We start from the raw sequence: 19027 nt of genomic DNA, 5'->3' as shown, positions 1-19027 counted from the left end.
ATTGGGGAAGATGCAGAAAAGTGTCTAGTCTGTCTTTAGCTGAAATGTTGCAGCTTGCACAGATCCAAAATATCTTCTCGTTTCTTCCTGCCTAGAATCACAGAATGGTTGAGGTTGGAAGGGACCTCAGGGTCCATCTGGTCCAAGCCCCTGCTCAAGCAGGGCCACCTAGAGCAGGTTGCCCAGGACCATGTCCATGTGGCTTATGAAGGTCTCCACCGAGGGAGATTCTACAGCCTCTCTGGGCAACCCACACAGCACAGAAGGGCTGCCTGGTGTTCAGAGCGAGCCTCCTATGTTCCAGTTTGTGCCCATTGCCTCTTGTCCTGGCACTGGGGACCACTGAAAAGAGCCTGGCTCCATCTTCTGTACACTTTCTCTTCAGGTGTTTGTAGACATTGGTGAGATTACCCCACGCCTGCTCTTCTCCAGGCCAAACAGGCAGAGCATCTCACAGGAGGGGTGCTCCTGTCCCTTAATCATCTTGGTGGCCCTTCACTGTACTATTCTCAGTATGTCCATGTCTCTCTTGACCTGGGGGGCCCAGAACTGGATGTGGCACTCCAGGTGCAGCTTCACCAACATTGAACAGAGAGGCAGGGTCACCTCTTCACCCGCTGCCAGTACCTTACCTAGTGCAGCCAAGAATGCCATTAGCTTTCTTAGCAGCAACAGCACGCTGCCAGCCCACATTCAGCTGGTGTCCACCAGGACCCCGGGCCCTTTTCTGCCAAGCTGCTCTCCAGCACGTCCCGGTGCCTGGGGCTATTCATCCTCAGGAAGTTCTGGCCCGCCGACCTCTCCAGCCTGTCAGGGTCCCTCTGCATGTCCACACGGCGCTCTGGTGAGTCAGCTGCTCCCCTCAGTTTTGTATCAGCAGCAAATTTAATGAGGGCATACTCTACTGCATTGTTCAGATCGTTAATGAAGATGTGAAGACCGGAGCCAGTACTGACCCCTGGGGTACTCGGCTCATTACTGGCCTCCAAGGAGACTTCCCACCGCTGCCCGCTACCCTGCGGGTCTGGCTGTTCAGCCAGTTGTCAATCCATCTCACTGTCTGAAAGCCTGCTCTGAGTAAGCAGGAGAAGGTTTGCAGTGTGTTGTGGTTCATTAAACAACTTCCATGGATGTTTCGGTGCTTATTGAGAATGGTAACATGCAGGGCTTAGAAGGACAATTATTCCGAAAACTTGGTTCCAGTACAAACCTAACTTGATGCTTCTGAAAATGCTAAAATAAACACTTGTAACAGTGTTATATGCCATGACATTATTCAGATTGGTATAAATGGATATGCATTTTAGTGTAAAGCAAGGAATGGATCTCGGTTTGGCTTTTAAGTAGCTGTAAATAGATCCTGGCAACCTTTTCCGAGCTGTCGCCGTATTAAGAGCGATGCACAGCTCTGCTGTTCTCCAGCTGAGCAGAGGTGTGGGAGCGCCGCATGTAACTTTGCTGAGCGCACCCCAGCATGAGCAAGCTGCACCAGGTTTTGTGTTGCTGGGTTTCTCAGTAATGTGGGCCAGAAGAGATTGGCTTGTTAATTAAAAAAAGACATAGTTGTTTCTTCAATTATCATGAACAATCGAAATTCGAAGAATTTGGGGAGAATTACATTGCTTTTTTTTGAGGGATGCTTTCTTAAATAGAAACTGTCCTTTTAATCACTGTTGCTGTTAAGTGAGAAAATGCATTTTCTCTCACTTTTTTCCCTGTTTACTACCTCAGGGAGAAAAATGGCGGAATGGAAGAGAAACGTGCCAAATGGTTTTAAACCCTTCAAGATATGAGAATACATCATTTTCCATTGAATTGTGAAATGAGATTGATTTGGGGGGAAATGGGAATGTGCCTTTTGCACTGTTTACAATGAAACATTATTCCAGCTATTTAACCTTCCCAGCTTTTGAGTTGCTGTGCCGCTGGAGATGTTTGGTTTTTTGAAAGAGAAGAAAACTGATATCCTAACTGTTTGTGGTTATTTCAAAATGTTTTCACAAAAATGTAGGCCTGGTTCATCCCCAGGTCTTGGCCCAGCACCCATCTGGGAAATTCCATCCTGCCAGCCTGGAGTCACATTTAGCCTCAATATCTTCCCTCTCCTGCCACAAATATATTATAATGCTGTAACTGTTGTTGTAAAGGCTGCGTTTTGACCCCAAAGGGGCAGGTTTCGAAGTGGCAAGTGAAGCAGTTCTCTGGCTCTACATCTCTTGGGGATCCTTTGTTATCATTTTAATAAACTTGCTAAGGTACCATGGCAACTGGGTGTGATAACAACAGCTAAGCAGGCGGCTCCGATGGAAGAAATCCTATGCAGGATAAAATATTCTGTCTTCCTTTTGTTTTTTCTTTTATTTTGTATGTGCCCTTTTTTTTTTTGTGCTGCTTACAATGTGGACTTTTCCCTTTTCAAACGAAGGAAGGGTTTGTCTATTCAAAGGCTCTTGCAGTTCTGCTTGGTAGACTTCATGATTGCTGGAGTAATCTCCAGCCTCAAACGTATTTGAACTTCTGTAAGTGTGGTTTCAAGGAGAAGCTTTTTTTTTTTGCCAAGTAGGTGCCAAGCAGAAAAAGGCTGGGGGTAGAGGGGATGTTTTATTTCTTGTTGTTTTCTATTTGTCTTTAACCAGGTCGCACCCATGCTGTTCTTGTTCAGACCTCTGCAATCCCTGCATACTTCCCATAGGGCAGTGTGGTTTCCCATTTCCATTCTCTGTTATTTTCCTCCCTACGGAGAATGCCAATTAATGAAGATTACAACAATTTAAAAGACTCCCTACTTCTCCCTCACTTTTATGGCTGTCCCCAATCCTAATAAGCTCTAATGGGATCGGCGGAGAATCACCCTCTGCTTCCTTTGCTGTCTCTTTTCTCTCTGTGCTAGGATGCAAAGAGAGAAGGAGAGGTCTGACTTTAAATGCTCAATATTGTGCACATAGGTAGAATCCTAAACTGGAAGTTAAACCCAGGTAAAAGCATATTTGGAATTGCAAGACTGATGCAATGTGCTGTGCAACAGGTGGATACGCTTCTGTACCTGCTTAGTTATTAAGTAATATTTTGTAGTTGAAGCTGATAGCAAGTCAATTCAAAGTAAAACATCTGAGTGCAATATTAAGATATGTAAAGTTTTCTGAAGGCTGGTGCATGGAAAACACACAAATATTACTGATTTTATGCTATTTCTTTAAATGGCCTGGTGAAGTTGTGCCTACCCTCCAACCCCCCCAGCCCCTCTCCACATTAGCATGTCTTTATTGACAGAGAGGTATAGGGTTACCTGTGTATGCATGGCTGTTTTGTTCCTCCTCTCTAGTAAGCGGTAAATGCCAAAATCTCAATCTGTGTGAACTCAGCTCTGTTTTGGTATAAGGAAAATGTTTCGCGGAGTTGGCAGCCGTGCCCTGTATTACATTACCTGTTTTCTTTTGCAGGTTTCTAACTTACTCCTACCTTCTGGCCTTCAATGCGTGGCTTCTGCTGGCACCGATTACCCTGTGCTATGACTGGCAGGTCGGCAGTATCCCTCTGGTTGAGTCTGTCTGGGACGTGAGGAACTTGGCCACAGTCTTGCTGGTTGTGGTGCTGGTGTTACTCAGCCTACACTGCATTGCTGCATTCAAGGTAAGACGGAAAAAGATGCAGTACAGCATTTTGTTTAAAATCTGTCGTTTCCTAATCTTTAGATGAGGTGGTCACTAAGCACAAATTTTCCTCCCAAATAAATTGTACTGAGATGAAAAAACACACCACTACATAACTAAGGCAGGCAAGTTTAACAGATGAAAACGCCCCTTTAGCTGAATATCTCAGTCTCTAATTGGTTTGATTTGAGGGCAAAAGTTGGCCCAGAGCCCTGCCTTTGATTAGTGTTAATGATCCAAACCTGCTGAAGTGGGTGAGAGTAGTCTCAGCCTTCCCCATAGACGCTTGACTCAAACAGGACTGGGGACTGTCATCTGCAGAGCCCTTTGAAAATGAAATCAATTATTGTAGCTGTACCTTTACTACGCTTTTAAAACCTAAATGTTGGATACATCATGATGAGAAGTAAGGGGATGCAGGAGGTTTTGAAATGATCTGGAAAATGTTATTTAGGTTAAATGATCTAGTTGGTGGTAATCCAAGCTTCACATTTCAGCATTTCAGATCCACTGTTATTGCAGAAATGAAAGTGAGGGTATACCAGGCTTGTGAGGGGCAAGAGAACAGATATGGACTGACATGGAAGGGTGTCTTTGTAGGTTACAGGGGGTAATAAACTATTCCTTGTGCAGTTGTGTTGTGGAAGTTTATTTAGGAAGGGTGTATGTAATAATTTTTGGAATAGTACAAAATTTCTCCTCCTTAAATATAAATGTACAACTCGCTCAAAGATGTAGTAGAGGAGTGACAGGTTTTTAATACCTATGTTACGCTAAGCTATGCAGGTCGTATATATGTTTCGGTCTACCCTGCTAGTCTTCTCTGTGCTCCCAAAAGAAAATGAACCAAACAGTTTGAGACTGCAGTGTCATTAATTTAGATTATACATTGACAGGTGCTGTATGGGAAATATGGGAAAATACCCTGTTAGGTATTCACTAGTTCTACCTGCAGGTTTTATATCACCTTATATTCCTCCTGCTTTCATTACTCACTGTTAGAGATACCCAGAAATGTTTGTATTAGACCTAATCCTGTTCCTGGGGAAGTTAATGATAAAATTCTCATTACCCCCGTACTGAACACTTCTGAAAAACCTTATTCCACATTCTTTGAAGTTTCTGTTGCTTTTTATTTCATCTCCTGTTGTCAGAATTGGTACTGTGTACAAAATTAGTGTCATTGGTTTGCTGGGAAAAAATCTTTCAGGATTATCCTTAGAGATTTTGTGTTACATTAATGTGGGTAAAATGGTAATCCAGAAGAATTCCTTTGGGTAACTAAATTGTGTGTCTTCTGTGAAAATGGAAAACAAAGTATTTCAAAAACACTTTGTGCATTAAGTATCTAGATTTCATCACTTTTTTTTTTTTTTTTTTTTTTTTTTTTTACTCCTGTGCCTTTTTTTTTTTTTTTAAGGCAAAACAATTTAGTCTGGATTTAAGAATGCCACTGTTTGATTTGAAGCTTCTATTTAATTTTTTTTTTTGTGAAGATAAGTTCACTGTTTTACTCTTAACCACCGCTAATGTTGCTTCAAGCAAAATGAATTTCACTTTCCAGACATTTACTTGTTGGATGCCTTGAAATTCATTGTGTAGATTCCCTTAAGTTTTCTTCTGAAAACCCCAAACACCGAATGAATTAAATCCAAAGTGATCCTCTTTCATGTCTAACACAAGTAAAACCAGAACAATCACATACTCTCAAAAAATGCTCTAATCAGTCTCAACTTCCCAGCAAACCCACTGTGAACATGGACCCTGGTAGTGGTTCCTGAAGGTCAATTTGGACATGCTTCTCCCAGCGTTAGGTATAATTAGAAGTAGCTGAAATATTCAGACTTTCAGAAAATCTAATTTTCTGAAGCTATTTTCTGTTTTATTTTTAGCAACACACAAAACAATCCAATTAGGATATTGCCATTAGGTGGTATGAAGTTGATTATGATGTACTGAGCAGGAAGAGACACTTTTCTGGGAAAAAAAAAAATACCCTGTTGGCTTTGGATACTCGCAGGGATGTCTTCCACAGAGACAAGAGGGAAGTTCAGGACACTTGAACTGCAGGCACAGTTCATTATATTAGGCTCTTAAGAAAGCTGCTTTCAAAATGTAACAGCAGTGGCTTTTAATATGACATTGATACCCACAAGAAAGCGTTTCCTTCTGTCAGATCCCTGATGCTACTTCTCACTGTGCTGTAGTTGGTAGGTAGCGTCACTGATTTTTCACATTTCATAAACTGTAAGAAGTCCCGGTTTCTGTTTGAAGCAAACACATTGAACTGTCTTAGCAGCCATTTTCTCTCTTTTTCATTGAAAAGCCTAACCTGGAAGTAACAGCTTGCAATTTTCTAAGGAATGGCTTTGCAGTGAACAGGCAAATAGTTTGTGTGCCTTTTCTGTGAGTGTGTAGGTGTGCATGGGTAAGAAAGGACAAAACCTCATTCTTTCTCATTGGCACTAATACTTCCTTTCTGTGGCATGGAGGATGGAAATGCTAGAAGTTGTTTTGGCAGAACTGAAGACACTTGTGCTACGAACACTGAATTGATTTCCAGTGGCAAGAGGTGGTGCGTGTATGCACAAAACAAGCTCACAGGAGACTCGCAGAATATATTACATGGAATGTAATTAGAGAATGCATGTATTGGATTTCTGCCTGCATTGCCATTGAATTTTAAACAGGGCTAATTTGTTGTCGACTTTCGTGATTAGGGTAATAACCCTTTTGGCATGTATGTGTGATGCTGATAAAGGACATCTAAGGCATGAAGCTTTCTTGTTCCGTTTCATTTTGTGAATGTTGTTCTACCTCAGAAAGGGAAGAAACAGCGCAAGATTTCTACCCATAAGTGCTTTGCTTGAAGCTTGTCTGTGACTAGACTGGACGGAGTTTTTGTGTTGAAAAATATGCAGAAACGGAAGGGAGCTATCCAGTTCATTATTGTTTGGAGTGAGAAACCTTGCTCCTCCTTCTTCTGTGTTTTCACTGTTGATCTCCTTACGTAATGAGGAAGTTGCTGTAAAAATTGCTTTATCAATTCCTTGAATTTTTATTCACTGGGTTGTGCATAGTGCTAATCCCTCTTGCTTGTTGGCCAAAGAGGGTGGAAAGAGCTTCCCTGTGAGCAGCTCCCAGGGAAGGCTTGTTGCTCTGCAGCAAGTTTAAATGCACAACCATCCTCTCATTCCTATCACAGGCGACAATTAATGACTGTCTTCAGGAGACCCGACAGGAGTAAAGAAAAGGCCTGCTCCTTGTCACACTTCCCACAAGGTCCGCTGTGTGAGTAAAGGACCTCGCTGTCATCTCTGGCCAAGATTTTTTCATAGTGACTAATGTGGAAAAGTTGAAGTCCATTGTTAAGCATCTCTGAAACCTTTTGAGACTTGATTTTTTTGCCATGCAGATGCCCAGCATTCTCTGCAAATTAGTCTCCTTATTTTAGCCAAGGCGCCGAGAGTCATCAGTGGATTTTGACATCCTCAGGTGCTGCTCAATTCTTTGCTGTGAACTTCCTCACCAGTCTGGCTGGACTTCGAGTAGCATAGTGAGGATATGACGAGGGCATGGGACAGTGTAGCAAGGGCTTGCATCCCAGAGGTATAATAATAGTTGGAAAACAAAGATGAGTTTTGATTATTGTTCATTTTCAAAGCCAGCCTCAGCCACAAGGAATGGCCTCAGTGTGTTTTTCACCTTTGTGACTAGGTTGATTACAAAGGTGTCAGTGAAATGGCTGAGCCACCAACTTGTTCTAGTTTCCCAGCAAGCCAGTTACGAGGCCAAAGAAATAATCCGCCACAGAATCATAGAATATTCTGAGAATCACAGGATATATCCAGGGGACCCACAAGGATCATCACCTCCTGGCCCCAAACATGACTGCCCCAAAATCAGTTCATGTTTCTGAAAGTGCTGTGTAGACACACACCTGATCTTATGGGGCAACTAAGTTGTGTAAACTAGTATTTCAGCTGTCAGGTACCCAAAAAGTACCCTGAAGTTGATAGGGCTAAGTAAGTAACTACCAGTCTTTTTTCTTGGAGTGGGGTGGAAGCCAGGGTCACGGTCTTTTTTGGAATCTTAACTAAATTTTCCAGGTTCCTTTCCATTTCCTGAACACATGCTTTTCTAACCTTCCTTTGTATGGTTTAAGCCAAGCAATTGTGTTTACATTTGAGATATTTATAAAAATTACGCATCATACATTGCCGTGTACTTCAAATATCTAGTAGCAAAGAGAAAAGATGAAACCTCAAATGTTAAAAAGTACTTTTGTAGTGGTGTTTTCTAGACCTGGATCTGAATGAGGAAACAACTGCAGCTCCTTAAATTAAAAAACATTTATCACCAAGTCCCAGCCATAACACAAAATAGTCATGGCTGTGCCTATGGCCACTCATGTCCCCAAGGGCCTTTGTGTGCTGGAAGAAGCAGTGAGCACTTGGTGAACTGGAGAGGAACTTCCTGGCATATTGTCAGGATAACAATTATTTCTTTGCCATGTCATAATAATTCAGTGAGTGTGAAAGGGAAACCCTTCAGATGTTTGAAATGCCACTCCGCATGGCATTTTTAGGTCACTGCTTAATTAGTAGTGTGATTAAAATGCAGCTTGTCCTGTCGCTGTGGCCGTGCGTGTATCTGCAGAGCACCTGATGGATCTGATTGCATTTAGGTACGGTACCAGCCTCCTGGGGGAACAGCCTCAGGTAGGGGCAGCCACGGGAGGGCTGACAGTGGGAACACTCAGGTGTTTATGACGGCTTAATTCACAGCAAGGCCATCTGGAAATGTAACTCAAAATCGTGGCTAACGTACCTGACCACTCTGGGGGAATTTATCATGCCTCATACAGTTTGGGGCCTGTCTTGCACTTGATCGGTGCTCCTGAGGTAGCTTGTGGTGGCTCACAGCACCTTCCCCTAGCTCAGCAGGAGCACACAGTGCTGTGCAACAGTTTGCTCACGTCTGAGGAGGGAGTGCTGCTTATGTTCCAAATCAATAATAAAAAATAATCTCTAGCATCCCCTAGGACATATCTTTCTAAAGAATGCGCTTTGCTGCTGTATATGACAGTGCTACATATGGCACAGGAAGTTAGGAGTTTCAGTTTATAGTCATTGCACGCAAATCATAGAAATATATATTAGTTTTCTGTTCTTTTATATGCTACAGTTGGTTATTTTTTACTTCAGAGCTAATTTTAATTTTAAGGTAATGCTGCCTCTTTACGTTTCTCTGCATAGCGCTTCTTAGCCAAGACAAGGCATTTTATACCAAATTATTATGACTTTAATTCTTGCCGTAATTGGCATCATATTGTCATTTATCCGGTGCTTTATATGTATGAATATCATCTCAGCGTATTCCTGAGTCTCTTACAGAGTGTATTTCTTGGCTGTCAATGTTTAATAACGTCAAGGAGAGGAACACATTTGTGTCTTCTCTTTGTGTGCATGTTTCTGTTGTTTTTGCTGGCACTCATTATGTGTATTCTCTCATGCTATTTACTTTACCCTGCCCTCCTGAGACCTTTGCCTGGTTTCCCAGGTTTGGCATTTCATTAATAAATCCCAGCTTACGGACCTTTCTGGGGAACAGTAGCCTTTCATAATGCTCTGCAGTAGTAACGGCACCGTTAGAAACTGTGCCTTGCAAAATTCATATGCCACAACACTCGCAGAACAATACCTGCTTCAAAGACACAGCAAGGTGAATAAGGCTATTTATCGACTGAGTGTATCTGACGAGCTGGAAACCACAGTCATTTCCATAAAAGGCCCATTTAAAATAAATCCTGCTTTCATTTTCCTGAGGGCCCACTTGAATTCCTTCCACATACAGAAGGTCAGGACTGATGTTCTTAATCCGTAGCAGTGAGGTTTTTCGGTGCTGCTTCTGTTGTTAATGTTTGCTTCGGGGAGAGAGTAATAAGCCAGAAAGACTCTGTTTGGTGAGAGCTGCAGGAAGGGGGGAGCCCCGTGAAGGAGCTCTGCTCGCTTCGCTGGCTGCCCTCCTGCTCCGTCGGATGCTGCGAGCGGATCAGCTGGGGATCCCCGCTGGGGCTGCAGGCACACCAAAGCCTTCCCGGCGTGCTCGCGGTGCCAGCCAACGAGCTCAAGCCAAAGAAGCAGCCTTCCTTAGCCTGTTTGTATGCGATTGCTGCCCTGCATTAAAAAAGCAAACACGGGAACTGCCAAAATACCTTTTGTCAGATTTTTCTTCTCGGTCAATGGTTGAAATAAAGGGTTTGGAGTGGGGTACTCTGAGTAAATACAGCCATGGCTGAAGCAGCTCTGATTTTTCTCCCCATGAAGACATTCAGCGTCTCACCAAATGGGCTCTTAACTCCTGCAGGAGTCTGCCGCACTAGGCAGGTGCCTTTCATAGGGGTAGTTACTTCTGCCGTGCTCAGCTTATCAGCACTGAATTGCTGTATTTTCAGAGACAGCCTTTTTGTTTGCCACCGTGTTCTCCTTCTGGTTTGAGTTAGTATTTCAAGGCCCACTTAGAGCTGAATGGTTTTGGAGAGGCACAATAGCAGGGGTGAGCAGGAAAAGGTAGGTAGAATGAGGACCAAGAAATTCATAGCTGGGGGTGATAATGATGCTTGCTGCTCTTAGCTGACTGAGCTAAGCATTAGGGAGCCAAACTCTTGTGCGATTTTAATAGGATCCTCTTGTTCAGTGCTACCTCTTTAAGGACAAACCCACCACGAACAGTTTCTTTTCCAAAGATCGTGCTTGTACACACTGCAAGCAGTGTGCATGTGTTTAAATTATAGCTACTCTTTTTTTTTTTCTTTTTTCTTCCCCCATATAGTAAAGCAATCTGCAGTCACAGAATAAAAAGGAAGAGGAAAAAAACAACCACAAGGTCAAAAGCAGTTTTTCTAATTCCTGGAGCAATTGATTGAGTTCCGTATTTCCTTTTGGAATGTTCCACTTCTGTTTTAAGGATGCGTGTGCTTCTGTATCCTGTTCAGATCAGCTCCTGATGTGGTATTAGGAGGTGCAGAGATTAGGGGCTGGGAAGAAGAATGTATTTCCTCAGGGAATTTGAGGAGGCTGGGTAAGAAATACTGTAAACACACAGCTGAATGCATGGGTAGCTGAGGTGTACAGGGGAAAAGAAAATAGTTAATATCAAAATTTTATGTTAGGATAGAGAAATGAAAGATGAAATATTAATGGAATATAATTCTGTGCCCTGCTGTGGGTAATGGAATTGGAAAAGGACTGCTTTCTGCTTTTAATCCATAATTGAGAGCCTGATTTTCAGAGCTGCTGAACATCTACTGTTTCCACGGATGGATTTTTTTGGTACTTTCAACATTTCTGAAAAAACACGCTCGGTTTTACCTAGTGGTAGGGACCAGAACCTGCTTCTTTCTGAAAACAGGAAGTGACTGATCTCACCAGGACAGTCTGAGATATATGTGCCAAGGATTTCTTTTCAGATAATCCCTGATCAGGGAGCCAGTGATGCTTCCAGAGGTTTTGAATCTGTTTCTGACTGGTTTCTGTTTGCCTGCGTACCAGCTCCTGAACAGATCCTCCTGCTGCTGAACTGGAAAGTAGTTTTTGCTGCTGCCGCCAAATATTAGAAAAAGGATCAGCATGTCAGATGGTTAATAGTCAGCACTGGTGGTCAAAACAGCACTGGAAATCTCCACGGCTTCGGACTATCAGTGCAGTATAAAATTTGTTCAATTCTAGTCAGCAGTAGCCGAGGGTGATTTTATCAGAACTAGATGGTCACCAAGGAAAACTGAGTTATTTTCAGGAAAGACAGTGACTTGCTAAGCCTGGCATTCATGCAGCTGGCACTACTGAAGATACCAATTTACTGTTTTTTTTTTTTTTTAATTTTAATTTTTTGGATGAGGCCAAAGGATAAAACTCTTGATAAATTGTGGTGATTACAGAATTTGTGTCTCCTTTTTGTGGGAGCAAGCTGATTAAGCCCAGAGTCAGAGCCAATTCTGAAGCTGGGCAGTTACCTTTGCCTTACCAAACGTTTGCATTTTTCAGACCATCTGTTGACACCTGACTTTTGGCACCGGTTGCTCAGGCAGCCGAGCGAAACAGTCACAGCTCCCCAGTGCCCTCCTGTTTGGCCACAGAAGATAGATGTACGTGTCCCGTCGTGATTTCTGCCGGTGACCTTAAGAAAACCATGCTGATGGCACCTGGGGCACTGTACAGCTCTGTCATCACCTCTCGGTCTGTGCCTGCATCAGAGAGGTGGGACTGGGAGCGCCCAGTGTTTGCTCCTGCTGGCTTTCCATCAACAGCCACTTCTTCCTGTGGTAGAGCGAGTCCCTAGGGCTGCTTCCTGATGAGCTGAAGTTTGCTTTTTATCACTTATGCATGAATGCACAGTGAATTTGACATGCTTCTACAGAATCCCTTTAATAATAATCCCTTTATCTTTAACACTCTGCAAGAGTAGATGCTGTAGATGCTGACCTCATGCCGTGTGAGATGCTACCAGTGGCCTGCACAAGCTGGTGAGGCGTCACATTGCCAAGCTGCTTGTGGCTTCGTGAGCGACAGATACAACAGGAGTAGGTGAATTAAGTTTGCATGCGGTCTGCACTAAGCACTTGCACAAATGGCTCTTAGGAACAAGAAGAATTCTTCTGAAGAATTATAATTCTGTCTGTGATCTGCAGATAGGCTTGGAGCTCCTTTGAATCTTTGTCTCGTTTAATGGATAATGTGCTTACCTCCCAGGCCTGCAAGCGCCTGAAAATGTGCAGTAGCGTTTCTTGCTGTCACGCAGCCGTGCACTGCCAGCTTTCCTGGATGCCAGCTTCTCTGCACTTGCAGCCAGATGTTCCAAGCATAACATCTCACTGGCTGTGATGGACCATCCGGAGCTCCCTGGCAGAGGGTGATTTATGCCTCTGGTAGGAAGGAAGTCTTTATTCCATGGAGCTGTTGGGTTCTAAATGGTGGAGAGGTGACGCTTGCCTCATTCTCAAAATAAGCTGTGAGAGGAAGAAATTAAACCCATTTGATTTCCACCTTCTCATTGAACAGGCGAGCATGTATAAGCACTTTCAGAACCTCTTCAGGTTGTAACAGAACTGAATTTGCTTGCACTTGTTTGCCCAGCTGCTGTCTTCCCTGAGCCAGGAGGAAGGCTGTCCTTGCAGCTCTGCTCCTGGATGCCTCAGCTCTCGGAGGTGCCAGGGAGCGTAAACCTGAGTCCCACCATCACGCTGTAAGGCTTGATGGGTCTGGCACCTCAGACCGTGCCTTCTTAATGGGAAAGGTAGAGAACTGGTTATGCAAGTCCATAGTTTATGACAGATATTTCAAAGCAGTCTGTGTACATCCTGTACTTGTACTTAGTTGGCTATGGCTTGCAGAAGACTTGCAGTGTAACAGTAGTAAAAAGATATTTATTTGTAGCTCAGGAATATGTCTTATGAGTAATACCGTGGAAGCTCTTTCAGTTGTAAACTCTAGACTTTCTTCCTTTTCTTCCAAATTGCCAAGGAAGCAATTTTTGAGATTTATTGCTGTGTTGATGGTTTTTGACCTGGAAATGATTCTTTTCTGTTTTGTCTGAGACAGTGTGACGGCATTTCGTCTTCCATCTGGGGGAAGGCACAAATTCTTTAGTTCTTTGATAAACGCATGAAAAGTAGCAGGGTAAAAGTAGCAGGGTTAAAAATTCTTCTTTATTGATTTTGGTTACAGTATAATGAATGCCTAATTGTAATTCCAGGTAGATGTGAATTTGAAAACTCCCACCAAACTACCTGATGTAAGGAATGATAATCTGTTTTAAAGTTGGTTGGCTTTTAATATTTTTAAAATCATTCTAAGATTAATTTGAATACACTTTTTTTTTTTTTTTTTGTCCAGAGATCTGTGTGGCAGGTAGCAAGGAAAGTAATATTTCCCAGAGAAAGCACTATTTTTGAGATGGAAGGAGTTGCCTTTCTGTAAAATGAGTGGAGTGATCTGTAATTTCAGTCCCTGATTTTTTATTTTAAGGGAAAAAAAAGACAAGCAGCACTGCTTAGCCCTTTAAAAGCTTTTACTATTGCTCTGGGCACTCGCAATATGTTGGCTCTGCCACCTTTAGCTCAGCTGTCTCGTAAGTGGCTCAGATGACCAGAGTAATTAAACAGTAAGTCACCAACCAAATCATTTTGAAAAATGTAACAAGCTACATGTTGTCTTTGTTGTTTCACCAAAACATGGAGGGCAATCTCCTACAGCTTGTGTTCGATGGCAGATCCTACTGCCAGGCCTCCCAGGCAGGGCACAGCAGCAGGGCATGAAGGTGTCAGGTACAAGAAGCGTGCTTACAAGTTTTGGAGAAGGTAATGGCTGGGTGGAGGAGAGAAACCGAAACCCAGCTCTGGAGTGAGTGTGGGACGAGCTCAACAGTTTGACCCAGTGGCTCGCCAGCAAGACCATGCACAGCACAAAACCAGCCGAAGCCTGGCTGGGCCCATTGACAGAACAGAAGTCACAGATCCATTGGGTTTCATTTCTTTTGTTTTGTGAATTTGTTTTAGAATAACAAAGACAACTCTTATCATTTCCCCCTGAAACAAGTAATAACCTCTTTGTTATTTTGGCTAGGGTACCACATTGACACACAGGGCTAGAGCAGCTCCAAATAAAGGGTTTATAAACCCTGACCTCGCGTTCCTAAAAATGGGAAAGTTTAAACGCAACCAAACAATGCTCAGTCCAGTGCCCTTAAACTTAAAGGCCTTCAAGGACCTGGACTTAACAAAAGCCTCTGCCTGAACTGAATGCTTTAAAAAGGGCTCTGCCAGCTGCCAGATACGTCTCATTTCAGAAGGCAGTGGCGCCACAGAGGATTCTGCTTTTCCATGAGTGCTGCTTCCAGTCCGGGAGCCCCGCCGGAGGGACTGAGCTGGCAGCCTTCAACGACATTAGTCCAGAGCTGTGACTTGTTGTGCGGGGAGAAAAGGCCCACAGTACTGTTTTCTCCTTCAGCCTGGCCAATTCCCACATTTTCCCTTTTCGCGTTGGATGTGCAGGTTTTATTTGTCTTTCCCCAGCTTTCAGTTTCATTCGCTTATCTGCAGCGCTGCAGCCTTGAGTAACACCGTGTCCTTCCCAGAGAGGTTAACTAGAGGTTGCCTCCCCAGCTATTGATTTAACAAACAACAACTGGGGAACTATTTGATAGCTGGCTCATTTTAAAGCAAGAGTGTGTCGTGGGGAACATTTTCTGCATTAGCCATGCACACCCTCTGGCCCAACATACATTCTTGTGCCTCTGGGTCTTTGTTGGCAGACTCGTGGGGCAGAGTGATGGCGGCACGTGGGCACCAAAATTAGGCCAGACAAGGTGGGAAGGGAAAGTAGTGTCAAGAGGAAGGAGAGGAATAGAATACATGTCCAGAGGTTTTTTTGAGCTAGGACTGATAATTTGCTGCATTCAGAGTTGAGAAATAATTTTTAATCCATTCTTTTTTTCTGTCCAATTCCATTGTAATTACAAGCCCAAATGAGCATCGCTGGGTACCTCTGCTCATCAGCTTTATGGATTGGTATCAGTTTGAGCTGTGGGAGTAATGTATTTTAGCTTTTGCTGTGACTGCAGGAAGGCGGTAGTAACTGTGTTTTAATGCACTGAAAAAGTAGACAACAGGCAGGTAATTGTGGTGCTGCTTAAAGTGGGTATTAATAAAGGTGCCTGGAGAAATGAATTCTTTATCTTCCTGCCTCTTGTTTCTTCTTCAGTCCAGGGGAAGTCAGTGCACTTTTTTTGGTGAACTTGCAGTTCACTAGGTGTAGAAAGACTCTCTTTTAAAGCAACATCAGGTCCTTTTTTACTCAGGGGTTTCCAAACACTCTACTTGGTGGGACCCCAATGCTGAGGGGGAGAGTCTGTTGGTCCCCTTCATTCCTGGGGACAAATGCTCAATGTGTAACCTCTTTGCAGTGCAGGACTTCTGATACCTTTTTAAGAAGTTGGTACTGGTTGGAAAGTTGCCCTCAGAAAGTGATTATTTTCCTAAAACATTCTTCCAACTTAGTTTTCTTTCTGTAGCAAGTATATCTACAGCATTCAGATTCAGTCTTGACTTTTATCGAGGTGAAAGTCAATCTACCTTTTATTCCTCTTCTTTTAAACGGTTTCTGGTACCATCCACGCTTGTACGGTGGTATCTCTTTCTCAAAGAGCATTCACCAAACAGGCTAAACCTGGTAATGCAAACTGGTAAGTAAAGTCTGCGAGAAGGGTACTGCTGAGTGGATGTGAGAAGTAACGTGCCGCTGGTGTGTTTGAGAAGATACAAGGGTACTGCTTGTCATTCTTGCTTGTGTGACAGCTGAGGCAGCACCATGGTCCACCTCTGGGCAACCTTGATAGCATCACACTCTCTGAGCAGATGTAATTTGAACCACCTAAACACATTCCTCTAGGCCTGAGGGAACAAAGACCCTGCAGCGGGTGCGCGATGTAGCAGCACTGTAGTCCCTTAGGATGCTTAGTCACCTGCCACGTGTGCTTTTCATTGACTAAAGCGGTAGATTAGATACTAAGTCCAGCCTAAATGGCCAGCTTTCAAATGGCTAAAGGTAGAAAAGAGAGATCCTGTCCTCAGTAAATGTGCTTAGTATGTATAAATGATTCAGTCCTGTAGTTGTAGTGGGTTGATACGTGGCTGTGTGCCAGATTAGCCTTCTAAAATGTACCCTTGTGTTTTGTGCCCACAGGAAATGTTCATTGTCTTTTCCACAGAACAGGATTATAATGCTGGGACTTCTGAATTTCAGCCATGGATTAGGCCAGTGGTACCTGGTGTTGCAGTCTCTAGGTGTGCAAAAGCAAGGCAGGTTGTACTGCCTGGCCCCACATCACTGACTGGACTCTGCTCCTCTACTCAAAAATCTCATTTAATGTTTCTAAATTTGGCCCCCCCCAGCTAAAGCTTTGTAAGTCAATTTGTTCTCTGAAGTTGAGAAATTGCCCAAAACAATTAGACAGTCCTACAACCATTAAGCAACTCTGCTTGCATCTGTTTCTAAATGTGACAAAGCGAGACTTCTGTAAATGGATGCAGAACGGCGCTGTGGTGACTGATGAGACAGCAGCATCGCAGGCAGGGCAGGAAAGCACAAATGCCTGGCTGGATGATTTTACAGACCTAGTACTACCCTTTGGATAGCCTGGTTTTATCCTTTGAGATCAACAGAAACACAAAGTGATTCAACATCTTGGGGTGGAGCTAATAGTGAAGCTCAACTTGCCTATGGAGGCTTTGCTCTTTCTGTGGTGGGAACAGAGGCTGCTGGTGGTTAACTGCATCCTGAGATCTTCGTTGCAGCCATGCAGATCAGTTGTAAACTGCATGTGGCAATGAGATTTCTCCTCAAAGAGCAATGCTGAAGTGAGCTCAAGTGAAGGGCATTAACTGAGCTTAAGTGAAAGACATTAGCTTTAATATATAGTAAGCCTCAAATTTCCAGCTCTGTATGAATACAGAGACCTCATGTGAGGAAGTACCATTTCAAGTTTACGTATTGTCTCGAAAGGGATGAAATGACTGCATTAATGTGCCATTTGGGGCTAGTTTTCTGTACATAAAATGTGACTGATTGAACAGCTTTTCCTCATTTATAAACACTTAGGATTGCACACCACAGTCTGTGTGCAATATGCACTTGTATATTTTCATATGGCCATATTGTGATGGACATGTTAATATATACATCCACACTATCACCAATATGGAGTGCCTCTGAGGTGCTATCTGTGGCGTCCCAGGAGAGCTGCATACAATAGAACTGACATTGGAAGAGATAGTGACAATAATACATCATGTCGTCAGTGTTTTTGCACTTTCTGGACATAGCAGATGCACAGACGGTATGCAAATACGGAAAAACAGTATCCTGAAATAATTTCTTTAAATGCAAAACATACCAAACATTAACCTGAGTTGCTTCTTTTTGTGAATAAGAATCTCAGAAGGAAAGGGGAAATTTAGTGGTGAATGAAATTGGATTTTTTTTTTTAGTTGATATTTGTTTAATTTTGTGTTATTGCAGAAACTGGAACATAAAGAAGTTTTGGTTGGCTTGTTGTTCCTGGTTTTCCCATTCATCCCAGCCAGCAACCTCTTCTTCAGGGTGGGATTTGTGGTGGCAGAGCGAGTCCTTTACATGCCGAGGTAACTATTGCAATTGAATTCCTTTCTAATGAGACCACCATCCCATTTTCTAAAAGCAGACAAGATTATTTCTTCCCTTTTGCAATACTTCAAACATTATTTTGGTAGTCAGTATGCTCTCTGCCTTTGAGGTTTGGCATGACAGTGTGAGGGATTTTATAGTCATTTGACAGCAGCTTGCTTGTCCAGAGTAAAGCTGGCCAAATTCATTTATTTTTTTTCAACACAGATTTTGATGGGTTTGAAACAGCTGAATACAGTGATGAGGTGTTGTTTCTTGAGGATTGTTCCCCACCAGTCTTTCTGAAAGCATTATCAACTCAATTGTCAATGTCTCTACCTTAAGGACAGTGTCTGAAGAGTTAACCTGTCATTTTTATTGTGGTATTGCTCAGCTTCCTCTCTACGTTAGGTGGTTGGTGAAAACAGAGATGACAGTATTGCTGTCTTAAAAGGCTGCTGACTTGAGTTGTGGAATATGTACCTGACCTTCTGCCTGTATGCAGACACATCTATGAGTGGAGGATTTGCAGTTGTGGAAGAGGGTGAGGAAAATCCAGCCCCTCCTCCATCCCTCAGCATCTGCCTCAGGGTTTCCTCCAGTTTCCAGCCTCTTAACAAGTGTTGATTTAGTCTTCCCATTTCTTTTACTCAAGGACAGCTTTGAGGCATTACTTTGACACCTCCACAGTATCCAGACCAGTGGCTACAGCGGCAGTTAGAGGACATTTATCCAAAATGCACCAGGCAGGTGCCCATTTTGCAGAATCAAAGAACAGCTGAGGTTGGAAGGGACCTCTGGAGGTCATCTGGTCCAACCCCCTGCTCAAGCAGGGCCTCCTAGAGCGGGTTGCTCATGACTTTGTCCAGACAGTTTTTGAGTATTTTCAAGGACAGGGACTCCACAGCCTCTCTGGGCTGCCTGTGCCCTTGAAGCTTTTTCCAGCCATGAGCATAAACAGTCGTTCTTGAATGCCACCAGTCAGTAGGCCCAATTCTACCTGCAGGTGCAGAGGGTCAGCTCCTGTTACCTCTAACGGGAGCTGTCCTTGTGGAGCTGTCAACAAAGTATAGCTCTAAATTTCACTTCAGATTGCTTTGTGATAACTAAAACAATAATTTTATTCTACTCTTTACACTGTAGTTCGTGTAATTCCAAAAATCCTAGAAAAATGCACTT

At 43.2% G+C, this 19027-nt stretch overlaps 1 protein-coding gene across 2 annotated transcripts in view; it reads left to right on the top strand.

The window, feature by feature from the left end:
* Positions 1 to 19027, top strand: part of TMTC1 (transmembrane O-mannosyltransferase targeting cadherins 1) — a 151774-nt gene that overhangs the window by 68564 nt on the left and 64183 nt on the right. For both annotated transcript variants that reach the window (XM_084306509.1, XM_084306508.1), the window contains exons 8-9: positions 3441 to 3630; positions 17726 to 17847. In XM_084306509.1, coding sequence (XP_084162635.1) covers positions 3441 to 3630; positions 17726 to 17847 — 312 coding nt within the window. The remainder of the gene's footprint in view (positions 1 to 3440; positions 3631 to 17725; positions 17848 to 19027) is intronic.

The sequence above is a fragment of the Netta rufina genome, assembly GCF_964035555.1.
Source record: "Netta rufina genome assembly, chromosome: 1".
Lineage (NCBI taxonomy): Eukaryota > Metazoa > Chordata > Aves > Anseriformes > Anatidae > Netta > Netta rufina.
Note: the sequence above shows the minus strand (reverse complement) of the source record. Positions and strands in the feature narration are given on the sequence as shown.